This window comes from Ostrea edulis, chromosome 8 (genome assembly GCF_947568905.1).
Source record: "Ostrea edulis chromosome 8, xbOstEdul1.1, whole genome shotgun sequence".
NCBI lineage: Eukaryota > Metazoa > Mollusca > Bivalvia > Ostreida > Ostreidae > Ostrea > Ostrea edulis.
The window spans coordinates 34,291,717-34,313,679 of NC_079171.1; the positions used below are offsets into that span (position 1 = coordinate 34,291,717).

General features: G+C 34.9%; 1 protein-coding gene across 1 annotated transcript in view; it reads right to left on the reverse strand.

Moving 5' to 3' along the window:
• LOC130049680 (angiopoietin-4-like) overlaps positions 1–21,963 on the reverse strand; it is a 47,001-nt gene that overhangs the window by 9,049 nt on the left and 15,989 nt on the right. The window contains exons 5-6 of the mRNA XM_056147582.1: positions 20,495–20,659; positions 12,005–12,234 (exon numbers count right to left, since the gene is read on the reverse strand). Of these exons, the coding sequence (XP_056003557.1) occupies positions 12,005–12,234; positions 20,495–20,659 (395 nt within the window). The remainder of the gene's footprint in view (positions 1–12,004; positions 12,235–20,494; positions 20,660–21,963) is intronic.

Sequence of the window (21,963 nt, forward strand, 5' to 3'; positions counted from 1 at the left end):
GAGTATGAAACGATCGATGTATCTGCAGTACACAAATGGGAATTCACTATATATTGATCACGTGTTCATAATCTTCACATTTTCATGATTTGTGAATCCGTTTAAAGATGTGACTACAGTATATGTATCTTTATCATATTTGACACTTACTTTTACTCATACCGTCAGTCTATGTTTAATGCCTAGGGAAGTAGCAGTGAAGGTCATATTCAAAAGACATGTGACTTTTAAATGCTGTGAATTTGACACCCCCCCCCCCCCAAAAACAAACAAACTACCTTTGTTTACCTCGTAGGTTTAACATGGCCATGGTTTCTTCTCAACAAGAGCACTGCCATAATAACTAATATAAGTATGCAAGAACCCCCATGTAGTGCAAATGAAAATTTCTTTAAATTGTGTTCCCCGGGGTAGTATGAAGCCACAGCAGTGAATCAAAGTTTACACTGGATATTATAGGGGGAAATTCTAAAAACAGGGCTATGATTATTCAAATTGGTATGCGATTATCCCCACACATGGTAATTGCTAGAACGTGTCACTAAGTGAAATTAAAGAGCATTGTATGATACGTATACGGACAGACGCGGACATTTATATACATTTTACATGGGATTTCCATTTACGATTGGATTTGATTTAAGCTCGAATTTAACCATTCAAGTAGTGAAGGCAGCAACAGGTGGCATGTGTTGTGTAACAAGTTGCATCAATACATCTAGTTTTATATAGATATTCTTTACTTCGATATGGGTTGATATACATTAAAAATAATCTATGAGAAAGCGCTTAGTCATATATTAGTTTAGTATTGAACGTTTGATTTAGTAGATGTTGATACGTGGGGATCCGGGTTAGAATTGGTCCTCAGTACCCCTTGCTTGCCGTACGAGGTCACTAAATGGGGTGACCTTTTGGATGAGATCGCAAACACTTAGACTTTGTGTCATAGCAGGTACGGTACGATAAAGATCCCTCCCTGGTCAAAGGCCGTAATCGCCGAGCATAGGACTAAATTTTGCAGCTCTTCACCGGCAATGGTGACGTCTCCATAGGAGTGAAATATTCTCAAGCGGGACGTTAAACAACATACATCCAACCAATACAATCATACTTTGACGTTAAGCAATATAGATACAGAACCTATCAAATGATTAAAGTACTCGAAAAAGAATTGAACTGAGACTGAACTCTTCTGACATAATGAATATATTTCATCATTCATAGCATCTCGTCCTGCAGATCAGAGGTAAGTGAGAGAACGTACTTGTTTTATACAGTATAACACTACTCTACAACGTGTAACTGGCGGATACGGGTGTATATGGAGACTGTGTATGCACTATATAGAAATGTTTATTGATACTTGATTATGAGGCACATGTCGTCAAGAACGGATCAACTCTGCTTTCTGTATACTCAGTACACAATACTCACCATACACTTAGCTTCTAGACATTAGATAACTAATCTTATTTGATCAAACATTTTATCTATTTTTTTTTTATTGTGTGCTCTTCAGACTAGAACACGAATTATTTTACTATACAGAACATGAATAACACTCGTAAACGTAATGCAGACGTTCTCTTAAATAGGCATTATTGCAAAAACCTATCTTTAAGGATGGAATATATGGATCTAGCTGGTTAGTCAGAGGAGGGAAATAAAGGTCAGGACATGTTTTATTATCATAGTGTCACATGATTGCACATATTGTACTATGTTTTATTGTATGTGTATTAGGGAGATTATCGAAACTAAGACGTACTGAATTTTCATATTCAGCGTTTATACACCATTTACTTAATTATAATATTTAGAAATGCGAAAATTAATGAGATTTTCAAGAGAGTATGTAATTGAAATCGTTCAAGGAACCCTTAATGCATCCAATATATTATCGAGATTTACAGAATGTTGACCACTTGTTGTACATGTATAACTAGAAATCGCGGAACATTTATTAATGTTTTGTGTCTTTACTACTACAGCATATATTGATCAGTGTTTTCCCATCGATTTTATATGTCCCTTTAAACTGGAAATAAAAGATGCATATTATGGTAAACCAATAATTCACTTTATGACATACGGCATTACTTTAACTTATCCAACATCAACTTCCCATATATATGTAGTAGTATTCCATTATCAACTACATATTTTGTTCAATTTTCCCAATTGATTTCTTAAGGGAACCCATGCTCTGTGCATGGTTAATTTCTAGATAGAGGCAACCTACTGATAAATAATTCAAAGTTATCAGGTTTTCAGCATCTCTTGTTAATCTTCAGTACAATGGATATCTTGTGACCGTTATAATGTTAATGTTTCCAAAAAACAACATGTCGTTATGTCAAATATTGTTTAATGTGTTTTCATAATAGTTTGATACCAGCTGATATCGATGATTCCGTTTATTTGATCAAAGCAAAGGGATCAAAGCGAGTGTGACCAGTTTATAGGGAATGTTTATTTCTTTTAGCCACCGGACTCTGGTGTTTTTCACGAGTCAATTTCTTGCCATATTCTCAATTTTCTACTTATTAATGTATTAATGAAATTTATATTTGCATTCTCTATTGAAATTGATCAATGATCACTATTTCATTTTTTTCATGGATCACTATTCGTTATCCTCGCCTTTTCATTAATCGCCAATCGTGACAATAACCTATGTAATATGTGTTACCGGATTTTGCAGAATATCAACGATCTCAATCCAGTAGATTTCAGATGTGTAGAGTAGGAATGTAACGAATAATGTAGTGAATAGTAAAAAGAAGAATTTTATCTATTCTTGTGAATGAATAGAATGCAGTGTATGGATGTTTAGATTGTGTAGACCTTTAGTTGATCTACATCTGTCCGTCATCCCTGTGTATGAAGTATATTACTTCAATCAAAATTTGTGTTATTCGATATTGAATTGTAGGTCCTGGTGTACTTTATTCCAGTAAGACATGAAAGAGTGGCGAGATGGAATTCGCGTCATTGATCGGTCAAAGGGACTCACGCATTGAAATTACGATAGTATTCTAATGGACAATCTGCGATGACGTATTGTATCATGTATCATATGTTCTTTCACAGGACTTGTTATATTGGTCACTGTTTTTTATCTTCACTTTTTATGCAAATATATAGAGTTAAATAATTGCATTCACTCATACTTATGTACTTTCTGTTGTTAGTTTCCAGTTAGGACATTATGATACACAAAAATCTAATTATAGAAATTCTAGCACTTCTAAAAAAAACTTATTTACAAAGAATGTTCCTAGGAAACATTTATTTTTGTATTATTCACAAAGCTTTATTACAATGAAATCTTTCAAAAATAAATCTTTTCAATGTGGTGCATTTCATGTATTTGTGACCGTTATGCATGGGTGTTTAATGAAATAATAAATGAATAAATAAACACAGACACAGAAAAACCTGCTTCGTTGATGCGGGAAAAGGGTTTATTTTTGAAAATGTCATATTTTCGTGATAATTTCTATTTGATCAAGCAACAACTGATTGGTCATTAATACAAGGAATGCGCCAATGAAAATAATCTTAGAGTTTAGTCATTGTTTTCCCATTGAAGTTTCAATAAAGGTTTGTGAATAACACAAAAATAAAGGTGGTTTTATAGGAAAGTTGTGATAAATATGGGGATTTAGCAATATTAAAACATTTACAAATAGTGTTGTTAAATTCTATAACTTATTTCTTGGTATCCTATATCCCTAGGTATCACTGATTTCGATATTGCCTAACTGTTGTGCAGCTGGATGCAGGTTGATACACTAATTGCTTCACTTTGAGTAAAAGCAGGCTATTTTCTTATATCCCCTTAAGATGATGAAGGGTTCATGGAGGGTGTGGCTGATCAACAAGGTATGCTTTCATCTCTTAGGCACCTGATCCTCTCTGGTGTGCCCAGGGGTCCTGGTTTGCCATGCACTGAATTTTGTATTCGTCATGGGATTTATTATCGGATGGTCTCCCCTTTTTCACTTTCTATGATATATCATTTAGGTCCATGTCTTTAGTTCTTCCGCAACTTTTACCCAAATAAGGTAAAGACGTGCTGACCGAAAACGGCAAGGTCAAACGTGTGTGACTGATAGATCCAGGTTACTTATTAAAATAATATGCTGGGGAGCACTCTGCGTTACAAACATATCCCACTGAGAGATGGATCTGTGTGAGAACTGGCACTGCTCACATAATGAATTATATAAACATATATGATGTTCTGTTGGAGAAGTTTGCTTGATTAAGAGGATTATCAGCAAGTTACGCCTTTCCTTGTCATGCAACGTACATCATTAGGGAATGCTGTTATGCTTCTAGATATGAATTAAGTTAGATGAAATGTTTTTCATGAAATGTTTAGATAATGAACAAATATCAATCTCATAATTCCTCTAGGGAATACAAAATAAAGAGTTGGGCAAACACGGTCCCCTGGCCACACCAGAGAGGTGGGATCAGGTGTCTAGGAGGAGTAAACATCCCCTGTCGACCGGTAACACCTAGGTACATAATCCTACTTCTGGTATGTCCAGGGGACCATGTATGTCCAACTTTTGGCTTTGTATTCCTGATAGGGATTGTGAACTTGATAAATGTTCCTTATCTTGACCTTTCATAGCAAACACTGGTGCTGTTCTGTTCTATTGAGATCAGGTGTCTAGGAGGAGTAACATCCCCTGTCGACCGGTAACACCTAGGTACATTATCCTACTTCTGGTGTGTCGAGGGGTCCGTGTTTGCGCAACTGTCTATTTTGTATTGCTTGTAGGAGTTATGAAATTGATCGCTGTTCGTTATCTTCACCTTTCATTGTGAAATGGAAAACGATATTCTGAGAATCTTAAAAAAACAATTCTAATCCACCTCCCTTAAAATTCATTTTGACCGAGATCAAATACATACCGCATGTCAATCAAATACGAGTCAATAACCCAGGCTCTGACTGACAGATATTGCCAAGTGGGTATCCGAAATCGAAATATGTTCATAGCAATTACTTACACACTTAAAAACCCCTTTCATTTACCAAAAATATAATTTCAGAGCATTTTGTAAAATTATGAGTGAATAATTACCTGAACTAAGTATTCGAATATTAGAAATAGATAAGTTACAGCCACATTGTATGCCGAAGAAAATGTCATTAAGAATCATGGTACAACTGCCGGAAGAGAAATTAGCGGCAATTCAAGCTTTATTTACTATAATTTTTGGGATTAGAATCCAGACAAAGAAGAATAACTTGCAAAGAACAAAAGTCTTTGTGGTCTGATCAACCAAAAAACGTCATACCAGAAGAAAATATTTGGACAATGCGTTTCCATCAAGAAGTCTGGATTGACAAACGATTCCTTAAGAGAAAATCCAGAGTTATACAAATGGATATAAGACAAAAATCGATTTGTATGGCAGACCCAAAAGCGAGAAATAATACCTGTGTAATTCGTCTAGTCAGGGAATGGTTGCCAAATTCCGAAGGACTGCCTTACATGGGACATATGTGGCAGTGATTGTTTATAAACTGTGGATTAGCGTAAAGAAAGTGTAGTATTATAGATTGTTAGAAAAAGAAACAAAAAGGAAACAAGGTTCTACAGCGGGGAGGTATCCACATGGCTAGAACTGGAAACACGGTCTTATTGAGTGAATATTTTCATGTAAACTTATTTAAGTAAAAAAATTATTTTTCACTCAATATTTCAAAATATGTAATATTTTAGGTGAAATTTATCATTTAATGATAAAGTTATTCTTATTCCTCAACCATGGATAGGTAAATTTCTAATACGTTATATTTCCCGTGTATCTTTGTGTATAGCAATTAACACCTAGGTAGGCCCTGGTTACTCCAGGTAATTAACATCTGTTTGGATTAAGCTCCGCCTACTTGTTCAGTAACCGTACGATCATGAAGGGGGTCTTTAATTTGAATTTTCTATTATGAATTGGGAATAAACATTCATTTTCACAAGTATTTGAATGTATATTGTAAAAATATTCAATGTAAAACTTATACGGTACCAATTTTGATGCACCAGATGCGCATTTCGACAAATAATGTCTCTTCACTGATGCTCAACCCAAATGTTTGAAATCCGAAATAACTATGAAGTTTTAGAGCTAAATATAGCCAAAAACAGCGTGCCAAAAAGTGGAGCCAAATTCGTCCAAGGATAAGAGCTATGCATGAGGGAGATAATCCTTAATTTTGAAATGAATTTCTAAATTTTGTAACAGCAATTAGATATACATCCGTATTTTCAAGCTAGTAACGAAGTACTTAGCTACTGGGCTGTAGAACCAATTAAATATGTTTCATTCCCTAATATCATTTAAAACTATTGTTAAATGTACCTATGCGTTCAGATATAATTATATTGGATAAATTTGTCATCGACTAGATGAAAGTATGGAAATTTTATTTAGTCAAAATATCTACAATATAAAGGTAAATCATCAACAATATTATAAACAGTACCGAAAGCACAAAATACAATACTTAACAAATAAATGTGTCTTATATAATCGAAGGTTTTATTGACATCCAAAATATCGTAAACACAGAATGAAGCTACACCATTCATTAGCTGAAACGTTACTGACTATCTAATAAAAGGTGACTGACTAGTTAATAAAAGGTGACTGGATAGTTAATTAAAGGTGACTGTATAGTTAATGAAAGGTGACTGGATAGTTAATCAAAAGTGAGTAAATAGATAATAAAAGGTGATTGGAGAGTTAATAAAAGGTTATTGAATGACACATGAGCATTCTATTATTCAGTCACCTTTTCAGACCTTTCAGTCGACTGAATGGAGCATTTTCATCCACTGAAGGTTGCGGTGAGATGTTTTGTGTGCTGGTATTTACATTTGGAGATAAAAATGTTCAAACAAATTCCAACTTGAAAAGTACTTTTGGTCTTGGGTCTGTATACCTCTTTTCAAATTGGAATATGTTTTTATCTCGTGATTGTATGAGATTTGATTAAATACAAAAAAAAAAAACAAAAAAAAAAAACGAAAAGAATACCGTGTTTTGCTCACATGATCAAACGACGATGATCCGTCATTGAAGCAAGTTCAAGTTACAAACATATGTACCTATTTAAGACTCGACACCAAAAGTACCTACAACTTGTGTTGTACCTTTAAAGCGTAAATTTGTGCTAAAACTATAGTAGATGACAAATACACAAAATGACTCATGTACAATGTATAACCCTGTACTCAGTTTCGATTTTGTGGAATCATTGAATTTCGTGGAATCTCAATTTCGTGGATTTCGTGGGTTCCCCTCTTCCACGAATTTCAAACCAGAATGACATACACAATCTGTATATTTCAATGTTAAAAAACTATACCCACGAAATGACATCCAACGACAGAATAACATTTCATGAATTAGAATGATTCCACAACACATCCCCAAGATGCCATGCTACGTCATCAATGTGTTTTATATAATGCATAACACGTTTCATGAAGTATGATGGTGGAAAGCGTGACAGTTCCTGCCCGTATGTATTTAAATAATGAAAATTCCTTAATTGATACGTATGTCAAAGTGGAATATTTGAATTAAAAAAAATGTAGATCAATATTTTACATTTCAACGAAGCAAACGATGATGACGTTGGTTATACTTCCAATGTTGAGTGATGCAGATATTCTAATTGTGTTGCTGATTAATCTATTAATTTACTGAAGTATAACCACTAAAAATTGAACTCATCATTTCTGTTACTGAAATACCTGGACAGGTTTTCAGTTAGCAGTTAACTTTAGTTTATAGCGTAATTGAAAGTGGGTTCCTTTATCAAGCGTTCTGAACCATGTTCGAATCCACGAAAGAGAAAATCATTTTTTCTAAAAAGTCATTATATTTGAAGTTTGAAGAAAATGAATACGTAATATTACAATAATAGAGAAAATGTACAGTAACTAGCCAAAAGTGAGTCATCATATTACTTTCTTCCCATATGTTTCATTGATTTTTTTTTACATAAAAATTTATCGCGAAGCTAATATTGTCCAAATTTGTATAATCTTATCACTTAGTAAGCAAATCGTTGAAATTTTATTTTCCTTTAATGCAAAGCAAATTGTGATACCTTGATAATTGAAAATCGTTTATGGAGTCATAAAGGCAAATTTTTGAACATCAAAATAATATAATTTCTTGACAAATTTAAAATCTACATTCAACTTGTGATTTCACCACAACAACTACATATGAAAAAGTGAAGATAACAAACCGTGAACAATCTCATAACTCCAATAAACAATACAAAATAAAGAGGCTGTGCAAACACGGACTGTTGGATACAGAAGAGTTGGAATCGGGTGCCTAGGAGGAGTAAGCATCCCCTGTTGACCGGTCACACCCGCCGTGAGCCCCATATCTTGATCAGGAAAACGGAGTTATCCGTAGTCAAATAACTATTTTGTACTAACTGTATTTAATAATTGTATCCTCAATGGAATTTACCCATATTAAACAGCCTGGTGGGGATCCACGATGAGTAGCATAATTAGGGTTTTCTACGCATTCAAAATGTATTCATAACCTGTTTCAAGATTTCGTGCCATGATTTTTTGAAGTCAAGACCTTAATAGTAGTGTTGTGTGTCCAGGGGTCCGTGTTTTGCCCAACTATCTATTTTGTATTGCTTGTAGGAGTTATGAGATTGATCACTGTTCGTTATCTTCTCCTTGCATTAGCGAGAATATTATTTTGGGTATGCTAGAAATCATATCCATACGTTTTCTTGATGTTATTTCTGAATGGGATGTTTGATTTTGAATAACAGAAAATGCTGTTCATGCCTAATTGAAATATATTTAAAATGACGTGATATATTTCTGGATGTGTCGCTTTGTGAACAAAGCCCGCTAGTTCAAGTGTTAGAAATGGCGCATAGCAGAGAGAGAGAGAGAGAGAGAGAGAGAGAGAGAGAGAGAGAGAGAGAGAGAGAGAGAGAGAGAGAGAGGAGATAGAGAGAGAGAGAGAGAGAGAGGGGATTCCATTAATGATGTATTGTACCGGGGCCACGCCTGCAATTATTCATGTTTTGTGAGAGTGTTTATAGTCAAGGTGACATGTAGCGGAAAAGGTGGAGATACCGTGTTCAGGGAGCATGACATCCTGTCCTTGACTACTACTTTTCTTCGATAATTATATATACAATGATATGGTTACCCCACCATGAAGCTTGGATTTGGAGTGCACCAAATGATTTCGTAAAAGTGAAACTCTTGTTTGAGATGTGAAACAAGTACTAATCAATGATTGGTGGTAATCAAGGAAACATGTCATACTTTATGAACACGGTGTTTCCACTAAGTTAGTTAACGGTGAAGATAAGAAATACACACATTAGTAAATATTTTAGTGGTCTTGACAAGCAACAGAAAAAAGGAAATCAGATAATTATGTTAATCGACCGATATAAATCCGTCTTTGAATTTCATTTGGGATTTTTATTCCCCCTCTCTCTCTCCTTCGTTTACCTGAACAATATATAAGGGTATCGTGTAAGAAACAAAATCGAGAGCAAGACAAATATGGTCTCCGGAAACACGTGGAATCATTTGCCCCAGAGAAGTAAACATCCTCTGACCAACGGTCACACCCGCTTGAGCCCTATATCTTGATAAGACACACCAAATAGTACAAAATCAGTGTGTCATCATTAAATCATTTACATCTGATTATAGAGAATATGTACAGAGCTTTTTGCCTCTCCATCCCCCATTCCGGAGGTCAGTCATCAATTTGAAACTCTTGCCGAAATCCTTTAAGATTATCATATATATACTTCTATGAAACATAACATTATCAAATTTAGTCTGTTCGGTTATAAAGGAGAAGCGCAGACGATATTATCTACACAGGATGGGTAAATCTGAAGGAGTATTCTTTATTTGATCGTGTCCCCCTTATCTTCATTTCGCTATTTCATCTGTGCTCGAGTATGCCTTTGGGGGGTGTTGACCACCCGTACATCCATTCTGTAAATAAAAATATAGGTATAGTATGTATCTGCTAGTACAAGACATTATGAATAGATAGTATTATTTAGAGAATGTCTGGTTACCGAAACCTAATGGTTAGAGCGTTAGGTATATTAAAACAAGTACGCTAATGAGATTTGACTTCTGCAGTAGATAAACACAGTTGACCTTGGTGATCTGTCTCATACGAATTATGAAAGGTTAAGATAACGAACAGTGATCAATCTCATAACTCCTATAAGCAACACAAAGTAGATCGTTGGGCAAACACGGACCCCTGGACACTCCAGAGGTGGGATCAGGTACCTAAGAGGAGTAAGCATCCTCTGTCGACCGGTCACATCCGCTGCGAGCCCTACATCCCGATCCGGCAAACTGAGTCATCCGCAGTCAAAATCAGTGCGCCAAGAACGGCCTAATAATCGGTATCATTGAGCCAAATGCTGTCTAACATGTTTCATACAAATTGTTAAGTCGTTCTTGGCACACTGATTTCACTACGGATTACTCCGGTTACATGATCACTACATAGGACTCACGACGGGTGTGACCAGACGACAGGGGATGCTTACTCCTCCTAGACACCTGATCCCACCTCTGGTGTGTCCAGGGGTCCGTGTTTATCTAACTCTCTGTTTTGTATTGCTTTATTGCAGACTGTTGGAAAACATGATCACTGAAGACTACCAAGATATTGTTAATGAGGAACTTCAGTATATTTTTGATTTCAACTCCAGAGTATTTGTGCGTGAAATCAGAGTGGTGTTTAACAAAGTAATTTTTGGATGACTGATCACTAGATATGAATATTTCCCTTTCCCATATCTATTGAAGAAGCAACTGTTTTCGATGTCAGTATTTGATTTATCGTGAGGAATGATCATGTGAAGTGTTGAGAAGTCATACGTTATAATGCAAATATTATTTACTGTTGAAGTGATCCTTTATACTGATGGTATTATTTAACACATTCTATATTTTAAGGACACGTGCAACGTGATCCCATCATTGGTTTGTTAAGGGAACCGTGTTTACCTAACTCTCTATTTTATATGACTTACGGGAGTAATGAGATTTATCAATGTTCGTTATATCACCTTTCATTTTAAAAATTAAAATAACAGAGATCTACAAATGTGAATATATATGGAAATTTGTTATTATACATGTTTTCTATGACTTATGGATTAATTTTCCTAACACTGTATTAGGGGAAATAAACATGAATCTAACGGTTCAATAATTTTGGATGTTATACATAAAGGGTATTCAATGCTTTATCGTTGAATGTGATTTTTTTTTTCACCATTAAGACTGGATTTTGCTTTTTTATTTTCACAAGTTCGAAGACTCCAGAATGAGGTTTAAATACAAATATGATATTGCAAATGTGAGGATATGCATAAAGTAAAAGTATTTACATAATTTAATGATTTTATTCATCTTAAGTGTATATTATTGAAATTGATTTGTTGAGAAAATGAATAAACATCATTTTACAATATATTATTAAAATCAGGGGTGAAACAGACGTGAAAACGCTAAAAATTGTCAACCGATTCTTGAAAAAAGTTAAACCGACTTATGAGTGGGTCAATGGCAAATCCCTCCAAAATAGCCTACACAATATAAAACGGATTTATAGGCAAACCGACATATAGGTGAGTATATACGGTATATGAAACCAAGTTTTCCTTGTACCCCTGCTGAAGAAGAAGAAAAAATACAAAAACAGTTGAGTATATCTAACCGGCTTTGTGAAATTTTTATAGATTAGTACGCGCAGAGATTTCTCTATATTTATTTTTGATTTCAAAACTGAATAAATGTACTGAACTAGTTTAATAAGGAGTGCAATATTCTTATACTCTTGATGCAGAAAGAAATTATTCTTTTGTTCGTCAATTATTTTTGGATAATGAATAGACTAGGACATAATTTTATCATATATATACTTGTTTTGGTCTTATCATCATCAAAGTTCCATTGGATTTCGTGCAGATAGTTTGGGACGGACTCCGACAGATATGAAATTGCATGGATTTTCTGTTCAAGCCAGAGGGTTTACAATCCCAGTACCACCATCCTCCACCATTTTCTGACGCACAGCTTTTACCGTGGTTGATATCATTGTCTTGATCGTATGTAGAGAATAGCATACCAGTATTGTTTACCAGACGATTTCCTACAACAAATTATTACACATTTAATAACTACAATAAACATGAAAAACAAGAGGCCCATGGACAACATCACTCACCTGAGTCACCTTGACCCATATCTGACGACTTTCCATATATATTTGGATGTAAAACCTTACTCCCTATTATGGCCCCAACTACCCCTGGATACCACGATTTTTGCAAACTTGAATCTACACTACGTCAGAAAGCTTTCATGTAAATGTGAACTTCTTTGGCCCAATGGTTCTTGAGAAGAAGTTTTTTAAAAAAGATTTCCCCTACATTTGTATGTAAAACGTTGACCCCCCCCCACTTGTGGCCCCATCCTACCTCCCGGGGACCATGATTTGAACAAACTTGAATCTGCACTATGTCAGAAAGTTTTCTTCTAAATATCAACTTTTCTGACTCAGTGGTTATTGAAAAGAAGATTTTAACTATATATTTGTATGTGGAACTTTGATTTCCTTTGTGGCCCCATCCTACCCCCGGGCCATAATTTGAACAAACTTGAATCTGCACTATGTCAGAAAATTTCATGTAAAAATCAGATTTTTTGGCTCAGTGGGTTTTGAGAAGAAGACTTTTAAAGATTTTTCCTATATATTTGTATGTAAAACTTTGATCCCCTACTGTGGCCCCATCCAACCCCGGGACCCATGATTTGGAAAAACTTGAATCTGCATTATGTCAGGAAGCTGTCATGTAAATCTTAGGTTTTCTGGCTTAGTGGTTCTTGAGAAGAAGATTTTTAAAGTTTTTCCCTATGTATTTGTATGTAAAATTTAATCCCCCCTTGTGGCCCCATCCTACCCGCGGGGGCCATGATTTGAACAAATTAGAATCTGCACTATGTCAGAAAGTTTTCTTGTAAATATCAGCTTTTCGGGCTCAGCGGTTCTTGAGAAGAAGATTTTAAAAGATTTTTTCTATATATTTTTATGTAAAACTTTGATCCGCTATTGTGGCCCCATCCTACCGCCGGAGGCAATGATTTGAACAAACTTGAATCTGCATTATGTCAGGAAACTTTCATGTAAATCTCAGCTTTTCTGGCTCAGCGGTTCTTGAGGAGAAGATTTTTAAAGTTTTCCCCATTATATTTGTATGTAAAACTTTAATCCCCCCCCCTTGTGGCCCCATCCTACCCCCGGGGGCCATGATTTGAACAAACTAGAATCTGCACTATGTCAGAAAGTTTTCATGTAAAAATCCGCTTTTCTGGCTCAGTGGTTCTTGAGAAGATTATTCCTATATATTTGTATGTAAAACTTTGATCCCCTATTGTGGCCCCATCCTACCCCCGGAGGCCATGATTTGAAGAAACTTGAATCTGCATTGTGTCAGAAAGTTTTCATATAAAACAGCTTTTCTGTCTCAGTGCTTCTTGAGAAGAAGATTTTTCCTATATATTTGTATGTCAAACTTTGATCCCCTATTGTGGCCCCATCTAACTCCTGGGGCCCATGATTTGAAGAAACTTGAATCTGTATTATGTCAGGAAGCTTTCATGTAAATCTCAACTTTTCTGGCTCAGTGGTTTTTCAGAAGAAGATTTTTAAATTTTTAAAAAAGGTAAAAACTGTTAAATTGACGCAATTCTTTAAGAATCTTCTCTTCTCCTAGGCATATAACAGACTAATTGAGTATACAGTTGTCACAATTTAAAGTCCAAACTGCTTTTTGTTCATTCATAAACAAATCTGTATTGAGGCAAACAGATAAATTTTATCCAAAACTTTCACCAATGCGTTTAAATCAGGTTTGAAATTGCCGACTAAGCAAGGACTAGTTTTAAATTCTGGTATTCGAACTGGTTTGCGGTGTTAGCTTTGGACAGTTTGGGCGTAGCAGGCACGAGTAACGGACGTCACGTAGCTTCAAGTTCTTAACATTGTTAGATATTCAGTTTGTTATATTGCTTCAAGAAGGTTCCACTTGAGCACTTCTGAGGTAAGCTTATCTACTTCATTATAGATATTAATTTCATTTCAGTTTATTTATAAAACTTCCAAATTTCTTCAATTGCAATTCATTGTTGACTTTGTTGTGTAAAGTTGGTTCAGGTTTGCATACTGTTAATTGTGCAAGTACTGTGTATAGCTTTTAAGTATATAGTATGTGAAATACTCTCATGAGTACTAAAGTAAAGTGACGAGTATTAGTAACAATTTGAAAAAACATTGTCAATTATCATACACCAGTATGTATATTGTGTAGTAAGTAAAGTACATGCACAAGTATATGTATATACTGAGTATTGATTAATAACATATGAAGTAATTAGTAGAGTAAAAGTACATATATGAGTATATACAGTGTATCATGGTTGTAGTACAAAAATGTACAGTGTAGTAGTGATGTGTACATATGCGCAATAGGTTGAGGTACATGTACAATGTAAGATAACAATATTTATATTTGAAAATATGCAACGTGATTTTATAGATCCCTTAAATTAGTTACAAAAGAAATCAAGAATTAGGCAGTAGAGTGGGAGCCTGTGGAAACGGATTAGTATTCCAAACAGAGCCACCATTCCAATTGGACCCAACATGTAAGCTATTGAAACAACCGCACTGCCATTAACGTGACAATCACAAGACTGAGTTTTTAATTATATTTCATTTATTTTTATAAAAATTAGAAACAAATTGATGTACAAATAATAAATATGTAAAGTGTACCATTATCTGTTAAATTTCCGTGACAATCATAATCAAAAAAGGTATATTAGGCCCCTGTGAAAATATGATGAGCCAGAAATCATTTGCCAAATTGTAAATTTCATGACCCCAGGACAGAAGTTCCTTTGTTAGGGCGTGGCCATTATTGTATTTTAGTGAAAATACATTATTTCTTCGAAAATCTTCTCTACTCTAAGGCAAATAACATACAAACTGGGCATATAATTATGATGGGCAACAAAGCATCTACCAAAATTGTAAATTTCATGATCTCTGGGGTAGGGGCTGTAGTAATGCCTGGTTGTAGGGGAGTTGATGCTTGTATAGTTGAAATACCTTTAGTATTTACTAATTCAAGAATTTTCTTTATTCTGAAGAAATTTAAACACATATCTTTGAAAATATGATATTCAGTTCTTTTGATGTTATATTAAATCTTTGAAACGTAGATAAATAAAAAGAAGAGGTGCTCCAGATGCGGTCTACCCGAATAATACTTTTGGAAAATACTTTGCTAGAGGGAGAGAGGGGGAGGTCTGAAATTCCAGATATTTAAATCTGTCAAAATATATTGATACATTGAACACTGAATGCTTTTATAAAGCGGTTATACTACAGTTTACCATATATTTCACTTGTAAAGATTTTAGAGGATTAAGCAAACAATAGCCTTTCAGACAAATCCATGTTTAGGCTCAGATGACCGTCAAAACGTGTTGGCCTCTTGTTATTTAGAATACCGATACAATGAAAACTGCAGAATATCGTTGAATATAAAGATTCATTCTGATACATTGTTGATGGTACAGGGGTTTCAATAGTCTCGATTGAAGTCAGCATTTCGCAAATTCTGTGGTCGTTATAACGATCTAGTTCGTCAATACAACCTCGCATTGGGTCAAATGCTGCCTGACGTATTTCATACCGATTGCCACACTGATTTTGACTGCGGATAACTCCGTTTACCTGATCGGGATATAGGGCTCACGGCGGGTGTGACCGGTCAACCGGGGATGTTTACTCCTCCTAGGCACCTGATCCCACCTCTGGTGTGTCCAGGGGTCCGTGTTTGCCCAACTATATATTTTGTATTGCTTATAGGAGTTATGAGATTGATCACTGTTCGTTATCTTCACCTTGCATTGTATGTGGGCCTACTCTTTCTTTCCAAATAATTAATTGAAGTTTTTATGAATTAATTGTTTAGGTCACCCATGTAGTCGCATGTGACCTATTGCAATTGTTTGTCATCGGTCGGCGTCCGTCGTCACAACCATTCCAATTACGTTAAATTTTCCTATGTAGTATCATTGGAACAAGGGGACATAAATTGTAAATTTCAGGACTCCTGCATCCCTTGGACCTGAGGGGCGGGATAAAAACTGCCAAAAAGTGACAATTTTTCAGAAATCTTCTTCTTTACAACCGCAAATGTGTAAGAAAGAATTGTTTAATTGTGATGCAGGGTAGGACGGCCTGTATGAAAATTGTAAATTCCATGATCCCCAGGTTCAAACTACAGGAAGGAACCAAACTTGGTACATACAGTGTGTATCTTCAAAGCATTCAGATAATGCATTTCAATGCTATTGATGCATGTACTAAATTAAAACTAAATCGATATTTAGAAGGAGTGAATAGTCCTTTATCAAAATTGTAAATTTCATGATCCTAGGGATTAAGGGTATGGTTCCAGGGTTGAACCAAATTTAGTATAGCGATTATATACTAACGGAAAAAAGAAACTATGCATTATAAAAAAAAAATAGCATAATTTTTCTATATTTATTGTTCATGTTATAAAATGTAAACAATCGATAAAGGTGATATTTTCTAACAATATCGGACAGTACCCAATTCAGATGCACGGACTTTTTCATGGTTAGTAAATACATGTTGTTTATTGGAGTGTTCATACGCACGCATTTTATTTGCCAATACTGTTTACTGTAAGAAGTGTAAAAGGTTTCTTTGGACACTATTCGTTAAGGAAAGCACTTTAGTTTTGACAAAATGTACCCTTCTGTCATGCCACGACTCGGCGAAAACCAACGTAGTCGTGCTGTTTGGATGCTTCAAGCTGAATTGGCACAAAATATCGTAGCAAGACACGTTGGAGTTCATCGGAACACCATCCAGTCATTATGAAGACGTTTCCAACAATCTGGTAACACTCGGGATCGAACACGTTCTGGGTGTCCTCGTGTGACGTCACGTCGACAGGACAACCACATTTGAATTTTTTTTCCAAACAGCAGGTTTGACTGCTCGTAGAATTCCTGGACTTCAACCAATCAGTCCAATAAATGTGCGTATACGTCTGCGCGAGTTCAACATCAGACCGAGACGTCCCGCAGTGCGCCCAATACTGCTTTAACGTCATCGTATCGCTAAACTAGCGTTGTGCAGACGACATATGTGGTTCGGAATATAGGACTGTGCCAATATTATGTTCACTGATGAATCCAGATTTCATTTGGATAGCAGTGACGGCCGTTGTAGAGTGTATCGTCGCGTTGGGGAGCGGTTCCAAGACGCGTGTGTTGTGCAACGTCGACAATTCGGTGGCGGTAGCGTTATGGTGTGGGGTGGAATAACAGCACATGGAAGGACCCCTCTACAAATTGTCAATGGAAATTTCACCTGCGTACACTATCGAGACGAAATTATTCAGCGCCATGTGATACCCTTCATACAGAGACAGCAAAATCACATCATTCTGCAGCACGACAACACAAGGCCATATATTGCACTTGTAGTCAGGGACTTTTTTGCTCAACAGAATGTCGATTTCTTGCCTTGGCCAGCTGTTTCCTCCAATTTATCGCCGATCGAGCACGTCTGTGATGAAATGGAACGACGTTTACCAAATCAGTCACTGATATTGGCTGGTTTAGACTAGGCTTTAACCAACGTCTGGAACAACACCCCTCAAACATTTCTGAACACTTAAGTGGCATCAATGATGCGCCGTTGTCAAACATGCGTGAAAGCATATGGTGGTCAAACGCGTTATTAACTTTGTTAATTCAGTTCGAATACCTGTGTATTTTGAGTGTGCTGAAATTGACGTCATTCGACGTTAACATTAATGGATTATGAAATGTTGTAATGAGTACATTTGTCAATAGTATTACAAAAATAGAATTTGTTCACTGTTATTTTTTTTATTATTGTTTAATATAGTAGATAATGCACAGTTTCTTTTTTCCGCTAGTATGATTTCTTTATCATTTGAAATACTTGAAATTTGCTGATATGGTACAAAAACTCAATGCATGTTTGGGAAAATCAGAAAAGGATGTTCCAAACATGCGAATATCACAACCCCAGGGTATTGACTCTTGGATGGGTCCAAAGTAGTCATATTGTTTTAATGTTAAATACATTATATCAAGTAAAGCCTTCCATTACTATAGGCACTTGCAAGAGCATTTAAAAGAAAAATGAAAGGTGACGATACCGAACAGTGATCGATCTCATAACTCCTATAAGCAATACAAATAGATAGTTGGGCAAACATGGACCCCTGTACACACCAGGGGTGGGATCATGTACCTTGGAGGAGTAAGCATGCCCTGTTGACCTTCTAGATGTACTTTTGATGAACATAGTATTCAAAGCAGGAATTGTTTTCGAGATTCCATTGACCGTGGGTCTAGTGATACTTATAACTAATGCTCGAGTGACCGATACGGCCTTTGGGCTTCTTATTTTTTTTTTTTACGATTTTACAGGGCATTTCTCATTCACTGTGGAGTAATTTAAATTCTCCGGGCTCTATGTTAATGGATGGTGGAGATTTTACAGTTCATTTAGATGTAATTTCGTGGATATGTTCTTTAAATTGAAACATGACATAGATATTTATATTTTGTTGTAGCTTACGTTTCGTATGATAGGGGCATTGTGGGCATGTTATATACAATCAATACTTCCATGAAAATAGTATGTATATTATGTACCAGGACAGATTTAATGGATAATCTATATTCCAATATCAGATTTGCATCAACATGCTTAGTGGTAGCATTAAAGTGGTTCGCACCTGACATTTGGAGTAGTGTCAATTTTTTTGGGAAGTGTATTTTTGATTTCTACGTTGAATGATAATTAGAAACTGAAAAAAAAAATCTGATGTTGCAATGCTTGTTATTGAGCTGAAGTGTTCTAAGCATGACATTTTCGCACTTTATAAATTTATTCAATTACACTTGATTTGTCTGTTGGTGTCAACACAATATAAGCAGTAGAAATCAATCATTACATAAAATAGATACATAATCATGTCTTCTAACAATACAGGTTAAAGGTTTAATACAAGTAATAGAAATAAATAATGACCTTTTTGCACTTGACATGCGAAAACAATTCATGCTATCAAATTTGAGGGTTTAAAATGATATATTATGAGTAATGTCAATTTCTAAAAGTTCACATAATTTTCCAGGTCTTGTCTGAAAATTGAAAATGGAACTTAAACAGTGGGGGCTGGAGACCAAGGTCTTAAATTATTTGCAAAAATATTGAATTTTATACAAAATTTCGAGTAAATTGAATTGAAATGTTTTAAGAGGTCAGTGTTGTATTTCGAAAAAAAAAATCAACCAAATTTATAAATTACAACACTTGATCTAGTTCCAAGTCTCAACTACTTATATCATAAATTATAAAACTGAAATGCACGTATAAAAGTATCAAAATACAAGATATATTAGATGTTCCAGAAACTGTAATGCCACAGAGATCAAGAAATTTTTGATTAATCAATCTTTCTGTCACAAAATACAGTCCCTGCAATACCCTTTCAAAATTTGAATTGACACTTGTTTTTTCAACTGGATAGGGTTCAGTAATAGATGTGTAATATGTTTGCACCAATGGGATCAGTATTGAACCAGTAAATACTTAGTTGTAGTATCCTGCGCAGTTGTGCTCAAAAGCTTAGGAGCTAACTTCCCTAACGTGGCATTCGCTGTCATTTTGTCATGAAAAATTGAATTCAATGAAATAATGATAGTAACGATTACTTCAAACACTCTTTGACCTTAAAACAGGCACATTTGGTCAATACACAATTATTGTCTTGCAACACAATAATTCTTTCTTAAGTAAAACTTATACGGCACCAATTTTGATGGACCAGATGCGCATTTCGACAAATGATATCTCTTCAGTGATGTTCAAGCCAATATTTCGGAAATTATATTTCTTTACACTAACAATGGTCATCGAACGTATCTTTATTAGGTCTCTCTTGTTTTTGTATAAGATAAATGTTTTTTTAATCATTGATATATTTTCATACATCATTGAGATATTTTGAGAAAAACGTTTCACACCAAAGACTTGATCGATTTTGTCAATGAGAAACTCCAACAGCTTTATATTGCATTCAAAGTATTTGTACGTAAAAATAGATTGGTGTTAAAGACAATAATAATTTCGATGACTGATCACAAGATATACATGCTGTGAAATAATATGTTTATACCGTATGTGCATCACTTTTATTCTATATGTATTCTGTTTACATGTGTCATGAATCAAGATAGTATGGTTTAAAAATACATACTAGCTGTTCCTGTATATCCCGACACAGTAATTTTGTATTTACTGGTTTCATCTCCGATGTGAAATATGGAATACAAGACATGCACGTTACTGTCATTACGTTTCGAAATATCCACCCGAAATTCATGATTACTTGTGTTCGTCAGAATGTGGATTACATCATTTCCTGTGTAATGAACATTAAAAGTAAAATTAAAATATGATAACAAGAAACACATTACTAGTAATGAGTAAATAGTACATTATAGTACTTCCGTTAACACTGAAACATCTCTGAGAAAACGTTGATTAAAAGGGGAAATTGATAACTGAGATTCAATTATAAGATTGATCATTATTCAAAATCTTCAATCCCGTGGGGATCCGGATTAGAATAGGTACTCAGTACCCCTTACTTGTCGTAAGAGGCGAATATATGGGGTAATAATAATAATAATAATAATAATAATGTCCTTTATTTAAACAGGATAGTACAATTAGTTTAAAACTAGTTTACATTGTGGTCCTGAAAACATATATACAGACAGCAGTATTATACAGATACAATATGAAATAGTATATGAAGGTATGTTGTATACATACATGTATGCTATTTACATATTTAAAACTGAAAATAAAACAAAATAAATAAATAAACAAATAAAAATCAAACTGAAAATAATCAAAAACAAATCTACAGTCCACTCCACTTATATTGAAGTCGGTTATATTGAACTATCTGTTATATTGAAGTTAAAATAAATCCCTCAGTAGCAATATTTGTGTAGTTCAGCATTGATTATATTGAACTTTGGATATAATGAACAATTCAGGCCGGTCACTTGAATTTTATTATATCCGGAGTAGACTGTATATGGTTTTAATTTCCCGAATGAAAAAAAAAAATCTAAGATAAGCGAATTTAAAATTTTTCAATGTTGAGTAATATTTAAAAAATTCTGGCATATTATTCCATAACTGCGAACCGTAAATTGTAAAAGATCTTCTAAAATATTGTGTCTTTACTCTCTGGATATTTAATGAATTACTTTGACTTGATATGGTAGTCCATAATCTAGGTGGTCCATCGGATGAAAGGTCCCATGTCTTAGCAGGTGTGCCACGCTAAAAAACCCGTCCTGCTCAATGGCCATAAGCGCAGAGCATAGACCCACATTTTGCAGCCTTTCACCGACAATAGTGACGTTACAAGATGAGTGAAAGATTCTTGAGAGGGACGTTAAACAGTAAATAATCAATCGTAATATTTACCCTTCTCTTTAATGGAAAAACTAATATTGATGACAATGTTGATGATAAATGTTTCTAGTGTTTTATCCCCCTCTCTTAAATCACAACCCCTATCTATTGATTATACTACATTGCATTTTATGTCTTCATTTGAAAGTGTTCTACACAAAAGGGTGTAACAAAGAAAATTGCGTACAGACCTGCCGACTGAAAGGGAATTTCGACACATGGACAGTTTCT